General features: G+C 42.1%; 1 protein-coding gene across 2 annotated transcripts in view; it reads left to right on the top strand.

The window, feature by feature from the left end:
* Window positions 1-13690, top strand: part of LOC146173969 (ornithine decarboxylase-like) — a 49634-nt gene extending 35944 nt beyond the window's left edge. For both annotated transcript variants that reach the window (XM_084583449.1, XM_084583448.1), the window contains exons 5-10: window positions 2340-2506; window positions 4465-4599; window positions 6954-7119; window positions 8854-9007; window positions 11730-11833; window positions 13057-13690. In XM_084583449.1, coding sequence (XP_084439575.1) covers window positions 2340-2506; window positions 4465-4599; window positions 6954-7119; window positions 8854-9007; window positions 11730-11833; window positions 13057-13461 — 1131 coding nt within the window. In that variant the 3' untranslated portion in view covers window positions 13462-13690. The remainder of the gene's footprint in view (window positions 1-2339; window positions 2507-4464; window positions 4600-6953; window positions 7120-8853; window positions 9008-11729; window positions 11834-13056) is intronic.
* The last annotated feature ends 759 nt before the right edge of the window (window positions 13691-14449 follow it).

Below are 14449 nucleotides of genomic sequence, written 5' to 3'. Positions count from 1 at the left end.
AATAAACAGAAACATAGTTCATCCGTTGTTTTTACACTAACGTTAAGCATGGACTACTGTAAATGTGCTGTTTCGCACGCAGGAAACAATTTAAAAGCGTAGACCAGTCATTGCTAGAGATTTACCTAAAAACGCTGACACGAATAAGTGGCAAAAAAAAAATGCAGCGGCTCTCTCGGAAGAGAAAGTGACAACTTCAGCTACGATATGGATAGTAAACTTCGAGTAGTATCCCGGTAGATATTGCATTGCAGGCATCATGGAATATCTTACGTCTAGTCGTAATCCAATTTCCACCTCTCACAGTATGTTCTATTGATTCCTGTCACAGTGACAGTATGAGGATCTGTAAAAATCTTAACGTAAATGGAGCCGAACGTAATCGGAATATAGTCTGTATACCGTCCTTCATTCATCGAGCAAAATAGAGCAACATTTCCCAATACTCAGTCGGGCATGCAGTTACAGCCCTGTTCTCACAATCTCTCTGTATTCAGGGCACTAAAATGTCCCGTAACAACATTTATCCGCCCTTCTGTCTCTGGTGGAAAGGTGCATTTAAAAATGGTGTCTGAGTTACATTTTAGTGACCACTGACATCATCTAGATGTGTGCGAAGTACCTAAGAGAACATTACACAGTTGGTTGCTCACACGCTCTATCGCCGACTAGGATGCTGCATTTTTTTGTCGATGGTTTCATTATATAAAAATCACCGCAGCGTATCAGGGCATAGCTAAATCAAGTTGGTCGCAGGTCAGCCTAAGCCGGTTGAGCAGCTTTTCCTTCGCAGATGCTATACTTCGGTGATAACTGAAACAAAAATCTAGGTGGTAGGAGTAAACGTTTTTTATACTTTCTCGGAGTAGATTTGGAAGGTATAAACGCTCAACAGTGAAGGGTTGACGTATATAACACGCTATTTTCACAGCCTTCGCGTGGGATAGAAGCACCCTGCCAAATTCTTTCCATCTAATAATTATTTCGCCTTAGTACATGCCGGGCACAATGTTTTACACGCGCATGCATATGCGTGTTTGCTAGTACTCACCTGCGAACCTGAAACATTGTTGATTCTTCAGAGGCATTGGTTTGCACTTTGTGTTTAAGTGACGGCAGTTTAAATCGCTTTGCCTGATGTGTTCAAGTATTTTTTTTTTATTTTGCAATCCGCATGCAATTGTAATCGTTATATTACAGTGCACATGAAAATGTATATTATTCTGTTTTTTCACACACGTTTAAGAAACAATGGCTATTTATTTGAACAAAATTACTTTCTTTGCGCATCGTATTTCTCTCTTTAGAATGGCTCTTATAGTAGAAAAGAATTTACTTTTTCGGCGCGATGTGTTTCATAACATACAGATAAGATATTCAAGGAAATTTATGGAAAATGTGCTGCTTGAGGCGCTTAACAGCGGGCGTTGTTTACGTAAACATTTTGAAGTGTTTACGTTCAACAGGTTTAGTGTTTAGCTAATCTATCTGGACCAAGAAACAGACTATTCTTGGCATATTTTTGTCAGAAAATTGGCGATAAATATGCCTAAAGTGGAATTTAGAGCTAACCAACAATATAAAGCACTGTGAAAATATGAAAGATTTGTTGAAATATAAAAATATCAAAAATATAGTAAAAAAAATTTCAATATACTCTCATCTTTGGAAGGAGGCACTCAGAAATTAGTCGGCGCCTTGCCGCTTAAGAAAGAGTTGAAATCTTTACAGCTTCGTTTTTTCACGATTATTCAAGTTTTACTGAAAATCGCAAGGCATGGTGTTGACGATATCCTCAATTTCCTATTTATGTTAAAGCGAGTAAAGGCGACGACGACTTCAAAACAATACCATGACACCAATTAGAACTAGGCTTAGTTCTGAATTTGGTGCATAATCGTACTTTTTATACCTGGGGCGGGCTTTACCATACACAAAACGTTTAACTTTCATGCAGAATGGCGTTTGTGCACGTGACTGAAGCGGAAAATGGTTAACTACCTTGCCAAAATAACGCAGCAAATGAGTTTGTGTGATCACATCTCTGGATACCCCGTTAGGCATTTACCATTTCGTTTGGGCTATGGTCCTTACATCTTTGTGCTCGTCGTCATCTAAAGCATGACGCCGGCGGTGAACCACTGTTGGTATAAGAGCAGCAGATACGGAGGTTCATTTGAGTCTCATGTCTTTGTGGCCGCAGTGTTGTAAAAAGAGCTTCTCAGTTCGAGCTCAATCATTTTATACGCCATTTATTAACTGCCGCCTTGGCGTGTCGTGGGTGGAAGGGAGAGGTATACATTTGTTATGTTTTCCCCTGTACGTATTATTTGTTGCAGAGGGAAATTGCTACAATGCTGGCCCTAGGAGCAACCCCAGATCGGATTTTGTACGCCCAGACAGTGAAAAGCTACTCGCACCTCAACTATGCTCTCGCCCACGGCGTCGATCTGATGACCTTCGACTCGGCTGAAGAACTGGAGAAAATTGACCAAAAAGGCGCAAGGTACCGGAAAAGTTATAGTATTTCCAAAATAAAATTTAATATCTTGTCCCCAAAGGCTATACTAACGAAGTAATCAAATTGCTTCGAAAAGGGTGTTGTCTGAGAATCGATTTAGAGATCTGTTGGAAGCGCGTAAATTTGGCAGTTAGAAAAAAAAGCAGCATCATTCTTTTAATGTTGAACATTATATACTTTCAAACATTTTTACAGATAAAGAATCCCATGCTTTTCCTTGAAATGTCCGTATACCTGTGAGTTTCATTATTGTTGCAATTAGAAATATGTAACCTCATATTCCAGGTCCAGGCGGCCAGTGCTTTTCAGAGTCGCAAAAACAAATAGAAAATTATGATTCCGTGAACAACTTCCGGCTTGCCGGTACGCTCTTCAGGTACTGTTAAAGCTCATAATTTGAGAGGAGAATTCAAAACATAGAATTACGTAAACTAAACCGCTTTCAAGAAGGACACTGTTCAATCAACTGTAACTTGACATTCAAGTTTGAGAAACCGAACTACATTCTGGAATATTAAACTCCATGTTGCGAAATTAAGAAACAATGCCTCTTTATTAAAATATATAATTTTGTATTTGAACCTAACATTCTTTAGTATATGTGCGTATTTGCACTGCCGTATTCATATCTATAATAACTACAAACTGAATTATAAGGGGGAGTGAGAAAAAAAGACGTCTTTGACCAAGCAATATTAAATGCCGCGATTATCCTTAGCCATGGTCCTTAGAGGTAACTGGGGGGGCAGCTGGTCTGTTGCTAGCCAATCCTTAAACTTTGGAAGATAATATAGGGGAAAGCAGTTCCTTAACGAGAGAAATTTGAAGTTTTACGCAGTTTTCAGATATGGTACAGCCATTTTCTAATGCATTATTATTTTTTACGTTTTGTATTAGTCCTGTAACTGTCTCCTAGTAGAGATGCGGGAAAAGGCGGGATTCCTCCAGAAACACTAGAAGGTGCCTGAGGTTGGCAGTTTGTTTCTCTAGCGCCCAGTTCAGGTACAAGACATCCTCAAGGACCGTCGAGAGAAGTCCCAGGTGCCGGTATCCCAGTTGAAGGGCGTCTCGCTGCGGTTGTAGGGAGGGGCGAACACAGAGCAGGGGCTCAAGGGTTTCTTGCGAAGCACCACACAAAACACACACAGCCCTGGCAGCACGCCAGAGGCGGAACATTCTCTCGGCAGTCCACACACAACCGACGCGCAGTCGTAGTAGGCAGACAAAGTCGCCACGGTCGAAGGCTCGCGCGTCAAGTAGGCCGATTTGCTGGTTGGCGGCTACACGCTTGTAAGGGTGGTGGCAGCGAACGTAGCGAGCGATGATGATGGAGACGATACCATCCCGCCCCAAAGACTAAAGGGATATCGCTGACAACTAAGACGCAGAAAGTGCATGTTGCACAAACTTTGTTAACCTATGGCTACATTTCCTGTTCGTGACAGCATCACAATCTGCATAGTTCCAAACGTTGCTGCCAAAACTGGTTCTCCTATCTTATACCGCGTTTCTAAATTGTTCAATTATGTTCACTCAGCTGACAGTGAAAAACACTTCAGAAAGTAACCAAGGTTGAGTGCTGGTTGCCTCGGAAGTTCAAGTCTTACATCTTATGCAAAACACTAGTTAGTGTAACGATGCGTGAGACCCTCGCGACGTAGTGCAGTGTTATTTAAGTTGCATTTATATTAACTGCCCTTTATCTTGTCCCTCGTTTTTAATCAACAATTATTCAGAGCGACTTCGCAACAGATCTGCTACGTAAAATGTATTTCATCTTTTGCACAAACAAAATGCAGTGGTTTTGTGCAAAAATTCTCTCAAAATGTAATACGTGTCAACAGTATACGCTTCTCTCATGCGCTGCATTGGCTGACATTACTTTACTAAAATATGAGTATGTGACATAGGAGAGATAACACTTTGCCGCGCTGATTTTACAGGCTTCTCCTACGTATAATTGGCGATGAAGAGGGATGCCACTACACCCTTAACAAGAAATTTGGTTGCCTTATCAGCGAGGCTCCAAAGCTTCTGGAGAAGGCTCGTACTCTTGGCCGCAATGTGGTGGGCGTTGCGTACGTATGCCATCTCTCTCACTACGTTGAACAGTAATGTGCTATATACGAATATCATCATCATCATCATCATCATCGGCCTGATTATACCCACTGCAGGGCGAAGGCCTCTCCCATATTTCTCCACTTAACCCGGTTCTGTGCTAGCTGCATCCACTTGACCCCTGTGAACTTCTTAATCTCATCCGCCCACCTAACTTTCTGCCGCCCCCTGCTACGCTTTCCTTCCCTTGAAATCCAGTTTGTTGCTCTCAGCGACCATCGGTTATCCTCTCTTCGCACTACGTGTCCTGCCCATGCCCATTTCGTCTACTTAATTTTTACTAGAATGTCGGTAACTTGAGTAATTTCTCTGACCAACTCTGCACGCTTTCTATCGCTTAATGTTACCCCTACCATTTTTCGTTGCATAGCCATCTGGGTTGTCCTCAACTTAAGTAGAACTCTCTTGGTTAGCCTCCACGTTTCAGCCCCATAGATGAGTACAGGCAAGATGCAACTGTTGTATACTTGCCTCTTGAGCGATACCGGTAAGCTACTAGTCATAATCTGCGAGTGCTTGCCAAATGCGCTCCATCCCAATCTTATTCTTCTTGTTATTTCCTTTACATGGTCCGGATCTGCGGTTACTATCTGTCCTAAGTATTCATATTCGCCTACTACTTCCAGCATTTCGCTACCTAATGTAAACTGCTGTTCCTTCCCGAGGCTGTTGAACATTACCTTAGTCGTCTGCATATTGATTTTCAAGCCTACCTTTCTAATTTTCCTGTCTAGGTCATCAATCATTATTTGTAGTTCATCCCCCGAGTTGCTTAGAAGGCAATGTCATCAGCAAATCGCAGATTACTGAGGTATTCTCCATCAACCCTTATCCCTAACTGCTCCCATTCCGAGTCTCTGAATACTTCCTCTAAAGAAGCTGTGAATAGTACTGGGGAGATTGTGTCTCCTTGCCTAACACCTTTCTTTATGGGAATTTTGTTACTTTCTTTATGCAGAACTATGGTTGCTGTGCAGCCACTATATATATCTTCCAGCACTTTCCCGTACGGCTCGTCTACCCCCTGATTTCGCAATGCCTGCATCACCGCCGATGTTTCAACTGAGCAAATGCTTTTTCGAAGATAAGATATATTAAGTTATGGTAAAAATGCACAAACGAAGGAACATATATACATTTATAAACGGTGATTAGGTTCAGTATTTCTTTAAGCGTCTGTTCTTTAAGCGTCTGAGCCGCTTTGGGACGGTAAACCCTACAAAGCAAACTATTTCTTGATTCTGGATCGAGAACTAGCAGGTCAGTTGTGTTGACATGGCGCTGACAACGACATTACATTTTCAATTGCACTTAACCCAGTACACTGAAAAACGCCTGAAAAGTAGTGCACGAAACAAAGAAACACATGGAGACCGCTGCGATTTCCCTAAATGTTCTAAGAAGTAATAAGCACTGTGACAAGCTGAGCTGCAAAAGTTTTCTTTACCGTGTATAAGGACCCATTATATGGGCGTCGCAACATACTATTTATAAAGCTGGCACCCATCCATGTTCTGTTCCTGAACTAGCATCCATCACGTTGGGGTAATGCGCGAAGCTTGACTTCAGAAAAAAATCCTGCTGCATGCATTTGGAGCTCAGTGTCTAGCGCATTACCATCGGCAGCCATTGCCTTAGCTGGTTAGCTTGGCGTTTGTTAGCGCCCTTTCTATATACGTATTCCGCTCGTCAAGCTCTCAACCTTAGACATAATTTTAGAAACTTGATTGAATAGCAACTTGCATTCCAAGCCATGTAACTTTCCGGTCACCTGGTAGTTATGCCTATTCAGAGATTCACGCATTCATTACAGCATAGTCTTATTATTAGGCTATCAAGATAATGGAGCCCTACTAACACTTGCAACCTTCCGGAAAACGATATGTCTTTGCTTTTCCACTGCATAGCTGTAAATGTAGAATATTTCAATGTTTTTGGCGCAGAAATCAAAACAAAAATTTCTAAAATGTTTAAAAAATTGGCAAGTATTTCAAATGTTAATTTATTTTGTTTCCATAATGTAAGTATACAAGAGTAAACAAATATTCCGCAACTTTTGAAAAAACAGCACGTGAGAAGACGCCAGCATGTCTTAAGGGTCGTCGTATAAATGCCAAGTCCGAAACACTTAACGATATGAAAAACAAACTAACGTAATCGCTCGATAAAGGAGCGAACTGCATGAGATAAATAGGAAACTAGCAGATCAATATTTAACTGCATAACATTCAGTGATATCGTAGAAATAGTCTCCTGCGACAAAATATTTCTTAAGCAAGCAAATAGAGCTTCCTTCTTTGGTCTTTTTCAGGTTCCACGTTGGATGCGCTTATCAAGACGCAGGAATATTTCTGAGAACGATAAAACAGGCGAGGAAAATATTCGATATGGCTACGAAGATGGGATTTGAAATGACAGTTCTCGACATGGGAGGAGGATTTCCAGGTGGCATAAGGACCAAGGAAAAGTTCCTCAAGGTGACATTTCTTGTCTATTTATAAAGAGGTCCTTGTATCTCCATTTTCAGTTAGCTAGCTTAGGGTGCCCCAGTTCAACAGTGGGTTGCTTGACCTTTTAGTTAACATCATTTGGTTAAAACCACTTTTGAAGTGATCCTTTTGCGAAATCATTTGCGGTTTCTACTTTGTCAGTAGAGTTCTGCTTTAAATATCCCCCCTCAGAGCAGTTGTTCTAAGACTATTCTCATTATATTTGATTCGCTAGCGACCTCTGTCATAAAGTTAAAAATGAGAACAGTGCAGACTGCGCGTGCGTATTGTGCTCTGATTTCTCTATGTTTTTTTAGCGGTGTGGGCACTCCAGCTATGTATTTTAAAGCGCAAGTATTATGGGCCCTTTCGTCACTTGAGCCGCGTCGCTTGAGGCGTTGTAGTAGATGGTGCAACCGAGCGAAACAAAACGCATGGGACGCGCAATAGATCAGCCACCAGCTCTACGCCGATCGCTCGTCGGATATCCGAGATGACCCGCCGGGTAGAATTTGGGCCACACCGAGGCACGCATCGAAAATACTTTAGTCACACGCTCCCTTTCGATCTGTGGATGCGTTTTTACACTCTTCTCTCGCATTTATTTCGACTTAGCGAGAGAGTCGAGGCATTTAGTACCACGTACGTTTATGAAGGAGAAAGCTGCAGGACGCGATAGTTCGTCCGCGTTAGGCAGAGCCCTCACAGCGTCTCCTTTCAAGTATGGACCGTCATGAGAAATAAAGTAGTAGAGACAGCCTCAGTCAGTTCTTTCTAAAGAATGTACTACGAAACAGGGGGAAATGCTCAGTATGCCGCGGCTGCTGAACGAGCTGCACTAATCAAAAGCTTATCGACGCCAATGTAGCAGTCAGGCACCGCCTTCGAGAACACCCTACCGTTCCCGTCGCAGAAGCCAAATACTTCTGCACAAATTTTGCATAGGAAGTGATGAGCATTCAGGGTGAGAATGCAGAAACCTACTGCCTAGGTATTTCTTGAATATATCGCTGTTTTGCTATTTCTTTTTGAAATATAGCAGAATGTCGCCAGATAACTTACATGCACCTATATTGTGACTTGCTTCAGATAGGACGGCAAACAAAGCTGCAAGAAAGGAACTAATCTGATTGCCTCACAAGGAGCTGTGATGTGTATTTGAAAGAAAAATATCATTGATCAATTTTGTTTTTCACATTTTCTACAATGTCTCCTTTCCGCCTATTGAGCTGGAATGCATTATAATTTCACCACTCTGACGGGTGTTTATGTTTTATAATAAATTAAACATGAGGGTCAAACATGAGGGAAACAGAAAAATTGCATGCTTATTTGTATTGAGCTATAGCTAGCCTATAAAGCCTATAAAATGAAAAGGTGGTGACTAAACTTCACATGTTTCTTTTTGCTTGAAGAAGCGATAATGTACATTACCGCAAATTCCGAAGTGCGCATGGGAGAGCATCTTAAATAATAACAGAATAGTGCTTTTTGCCTTATTAAATGTACCAAAACATATCTCTGTCCAGGACTTCTGCTTGATATTTGCTTTCGTCTTGCAAATGCTTGTAGTTTTGTGCAAACTCTTTTTTATAATTTTTAGTAACGATTTGGAGGCGCCTAAATATTCTTTCGTCTGGTATATCTCTTACTGAACGTTGAGGATTGGACGCAAAGTACTTTATTAAAATCTCTGTGCTCAATTCCTTCGCGAACACGCAGGTCTGTGCAACCATCCGTGCTGGCATTGATACTCACTTCCCCGCGTCAAGCGGCGTGAAAATTGTGGCGGAGCCCGGCCAATTCTTCGTTACATCGGCCTACACTTTGCTGCTCAAGGTGGTCGGAAAGAGGAAGAGGACCCTCCTAATTGATGGTGGGTATAACGGCTTCGATCGAACCTAATAATTATGCCGATATACACAGGCATACTATTTGGCTCTGCAACCATTGATAGTTCGACAGTGTTCAACGTCAACAGGTCTCCGACCTTTAAGGACTTTCAGGTTTTATTTCGGGGCAGGCCGTTCTAAACTCGGGGAAAGGACAAGACAATTTTGAGGGTGGGAAATGTAGATTCTGAAGCTGGCTGAATCTTTGAAAATGAAGCTCCTATATATACTCAGTCATGATTGGCTGCAGAACACCAATATTTTGAGCGTAAGGTGAGTGCATACCGTGTCTCACCTGTAACGCGTCATAACATGGCAATTGAAAGCAGTCAGTTCAGATCAGATTGTCTTAGCAGTTGATGAAGACTTTATGATGCAATACACAGCGCGACTAAATCGCAAAAAAAAACAGGAGTACGGAGTACGATCGGCTGCAGCAGTATACCACGAGTTACTGTACCCGCTTCCCAAGAGAAATGCCAAGCGTGGAACCTCCTCTGCTTCGATGGATATATTTTTTCATTTGTGCTGTGCAGTTTTGCCTTTGCACTTAACCTTTCTGTGTGATGTCAGCGCACGTTAAAGAACCCCAGCTGGCCGAATTACTCTGTAGCACTCCACTACGGCACCCCTCATTATCTGAGTCGCTTTGGAACGTTAAGCTATATAAACTAAACAAACGAAACCACTATAAACTTTATACTTCGTCATGGCTGCTCCGCGGGCGGCCCCAGCTCGAGTGCAAATTCTCGCATCCGTTATTTAGAGGTGCCACCTGCCCTTTCTTATTTCTTTCTTGCAATTCCCTATTGATCTAATCACTCCTCCCTCCCCCTACAAAACCCTGCTCTTAATGAGCTCAGCGAACAGTACCTAGAAACCAGGCTGGCATTAATAACACAGTAGCAGCAATCTGTGGTATAGTTATCTCATCCTCTTTTTGTCCCTCTGGTACATCTACCTAGGGTAGAATCAGTGACGAACGCCGACAACAGGTATACTGAATGGCAGCGCTTTAACTGTAGCCCAATAGTTTAGGCTTATACATGGAACAATATCCACGGAAACCGAAAGGGCAGGAATGCGAGCGGTCATCAGTCAGGGTTCTGGAAATCACTGGAATATAGTCTCGAACCAAAAACACGTAATGGTGATCATAAAAATGTGCAATGAAACCAACCACACGCCTGAAGCAGGTCGGTAAAATTGGGATTTGTTAACGGAGGTCTTCCACTGCGGCATCAACGTCGATCTCCAAAGGATGCGCAGCCATTGCTGCTTATTCGGAAATGGACGCGTTGGTAGAGAAGATATGCTGCCCCATGCTGATCAAGCTTTCAGTCAAGTACCTCTTTGGAGACGTAACGTTTGCAATTTTACTGTCTTATTAAAGTGAGGCTGCCATACAGCTGTATTTGAAAGATATCAGCTATCATCAGAGCTGCCTATCGGGTCTTGATGCTAGTTCACGATTTCACCGGACACCTAATGTCATGCAGCGTCAGGGAACTCTCCTCTATCCGTTCGAGCCCGGTGTCGGCAACACGAAAGGATACCTAAAACCTACATGAACAAGCTCATGGTTAAAATCATACCGAATCGCTTGAACCGCGGCATGTAAAGGATTCAGCATATTATTTGGAAGTGCTCTCACTACATTGATGCGAGGAGGACCTTCGAAACGTTTTACAGACAATGGATAGTCGAGCTCCAATAACCTACTGTGGGCACCAGAGCGGAATTCACTGATGGCGGGTGATAGGTGAAGGCTCTTTTAAAGTTTTTTTTTTTTTTTGTGAAGCACGCCAATATTCTTACCTGTAATACTTGATCGTGAGGTTTTGCCTGCATCCACACGGTGTGAAACCTCAATGACACATGCATATACTCTTTTCTTCTGGGACATGCGTCTATGCACTTCCCTTTCTCTACAGCAATGCGCGGTGTCCGTGCGTACGTTTGTGCCTGCATATCGGAGTGTATAGATGGCTTGGCAAATTCGCGCCCTGTGTGGGCAAAATACCTGCTGCAGGGGATGCACGTTGAATCGACGCGAGGTGTCTGTCACCTAGAGTTTCATGGTCTCCTCTATCTCCCGGATACCCAGGAAATCATTCTGACAATCTCAACCACCTTTCCAGCCTTACATCTTCTTTTATTTCCTCTTTCTGTTTTCCGTAGTATGAAGTACAAATTCAAGATCTCCTGGTCATCCGTCTACTTCACCAGTGTTTATTTTAGTAATCTGCATTCTCTCTGTAGGGCACCCGTTGCACGGCATAAAAGCCGTATGCTCCTTTGTAAAATCTCTGCTTCATGGCGCCTGCTGTCAGGCGGGAGGAAGACCGCCATTTGAAATCGCTAGTTTGATTCTCTATGTCGAATCTGTGGTGCTTCTCGAAGCTATCAATGTTAGCAAATATTTTATACTCGCAGGGTACAAGTATTCTATTGTACTTTTTACACACTGGCCCATAACTTTGTGAGTTCGTTTAGAGAATCATTCATATCAAAGAAATCTTAAGTACCACGATTACGTTCCTAATATCAAGCCAAACCATTATCTTAAACCATGACATTAAGTACCTGCCATTGTTTTGTTCTCTTCGTTAATAATAGAAAAAAATGCGCAAGCACATTATGCTTAGGCCAGGTTACGAGCGCGTAACAAGTGGCGAAATAATGTTTCTTTTTTACCGCTCTTAGGTGAACTTCAAGAATACCAGGAGGTGTTCCTGAGTGAGAGCAAGCGCAACTGCATCACAAATTGCATCTACGACTTTCTGGACGTGCAGTTCAGGCCATTGCATGTAAGACAACTGGCTTTCTAGCGGTACATTAATATTTAAAGCTTTGCCAAAATTCTTAATACTTGGTAGGTTATCCGACGTTTCACGGCTATAACGACACGTCAATTATACATAAATAACGCCACAGCTCATCTCTTTACACTGAAATGCGGATTTACTAAATATGTTTAGGGAATTTTTTTCAGATGCACTACAGAGCACAACCTTCACAATTTTGTTGTGCCAGCTTCATTAGCATTTCCTTTCATCTTTTAGGCCTTTCCTTATGAAGCTCAATTAAGTAAGAGAGAAAACTTACTTTACGCAGTACAATATGCTAGTGCTTTGAGATAATATAATCAACACAGGCATAACGAATAAATATATTGCACTATAACTGAATACTACTCCACCCAGAAACCTCACGCACATAGTGGCTCAACATATTAGCTGAATAATGAAATATATTTTTGGGTTCAGACAGAGAACATTTAAATCAGAGGCGCATTTTCTGAATACCTTTGCTTCTTTATATCATCCATTCAGCAAATACTATATCGCAGGATACACCCTTACTTAAGCCAGAACCATATTTGTTTCCTTTTTGTTTGGTGAACAACAGATTCTTAGCGAATTGACTGAAATGCACTGCTCAATATTTTTGAACTGGAAAGGTTTCTAATATTTCGTAATTCTTGTTGTCCATTGAAGTGAGCAGTATACCAACGCCCTGATAAGCATCTTTTTTTGGCCACTATGTAATGGATTGTGATTTTTGGTTTTGAGAAGGCAAGCTATTCTCGTTAAGGAACCAGAACATTGGCAATCAGTCTAGTACACAAATTGTCGATATAAAATAATCTGTAAAGTATCAATGGTCAACTATCGCTGGCATCAGTTAAAAACGGCGTCGATTTGTCGCATTCAGGAGCCCATGTTGCGTTTTGTTTCGCTTAGCATTCTATATTGCGTGCTTGGAGTTGGCCTGCATTTGTCATCCTGAAAAATCACACCATTGCATGAAACGAAAACAATTAGGGAGGCCATTATATAATAAAAGCTAGATGTCCTCACATGTTCAGTTATTTAGGAGCCGCTGTATTCTATTATTTTCCCTTCGTGTCGGTAAGAATTATATTGAATAATTCTTTTAAAATCACAGTGAAAACTCTCCCAAAACTACACCAGGACTGTATTCTCTATTTATTTTGAAAATAAAACCAATTTATTTTTTTATTCCACAGTCACAAGAAGATCGCCCAAGGACCCTTCTGAGCACACTCTGGGGGGCTACCTGCAGCCCATTAGACTGCATTGCCGACAGAATGCTGTTTTTTGATGTCAAACCGGATGAGTGGCTCATCGTGGATAACATGGGATCATATTCACTGGTCAATGCCTGTGGCTTCAATGGATTTGGATTTCCGCGCGTCCACTACATCGCAGACCCTGAGGACGCTAGAAGAGTGCGCGGCATTCTGGATGCCTTGCCTGTTGAAGGTGGCTACGGGCCGTCTGTTGAGATCGTGAAGAAACGCCCCAGTGACAACGCGCTCAAGAAGAACGGCGTGATACAAAACGGCGTGACACAAAACGGCGTGACACAAAACGGCGCGATAGAAAACGGCGTGATGCAAAACGGCCACTGACAACACTCAGTTTAATAGCTGTGCAGATTGAATGCGGCTCTGAAGCATTTAGCCACTTCTTGTCTATTTTGGCTTGTTGCTTAGCACGGGCAATATTGATATAATAACACCTTTTGCCTGGTTTCCTTAGGCACGAGAATGTAGAGGTTTTCAAAGAGGTTTTGGGCAGCTTTTCTTTCATTAAACCATGTTAAATAACATGTCCTACCTCTGCAAGGCAGTGTGCATCGCAAAACCGCAAAACGTATACCAGCAATGTCACAGTGAAACAGTGACTGCAACCAAATGCATTATTAAAACGCAGATTGTCAATAATGAGGCACTACTAAGCCTCGACGTAACAGGACTAGAAGTAGTCAGCCTGGAGTATATCTAAACATGTAGATTTGGCGGACAGATCATAAATGCACTAGAAGTTGGCGCAAGAAAGGCACTGTTCTCAGCCACATGTCATGGTTCCACATTAGCGCAATGGTCCGCACTACTTGTAAAACTCGCCATGTCAGCACATCGCCTTCAGGCAGCTAATTTTGCATTGGGTGTTGGCTCACATTTTGCTCGTCGCTTCGCGCCAAACTGAAGACAGATAGGTACTGGTAGAGATGTCTTAAACAATCTCTTGGTCCTTAATCATGCTTTCATAGGAGGCTTACTTCGTCCTGTAGAGAAATTTGGGCGGTCCACGTTTACTAGAAATGATGTACGCGATATAACGAATAGCATTCATAGATTAGAACTTTCAATCTAGCAAGCATATCTTCACCTATATTTTTTCTTACCCGCGCTACAGCCTTTAGCAAATCTAAGGATGAGCAATGCTCACTTAGCCACCTGTAAACTGAAATAGCTGCGGCACCAGCCCATTGATAACGATGCTACATCAATCAGGTGCAAAAAGTACGCAGCTAGAATTAAAAGAAAAAAAACGCTGTACAAAGAAACCATCAGGGGCCGGAGAAGAATGTTGCTCGAATTATACTTCAGAATT

The sequence above is a fragment of the Amblyomma maculatum genome, chromosome 11 (assembly GCF_055883805.1).
Source record: "Amblyomma maculatum isolate TAMU_Amacu chromosome 11, ASM5588380v1, whole genome shotgun sequence".
NCBI lineage: Eukaryota > Metazoa > Arthropoda > Arachnida > Ixodida > Ixodidae > Amblyomma > Amblyomma maculatum.
This window is presented reverse-complemented; position numbering and strand designations above follow the sequence as displayed.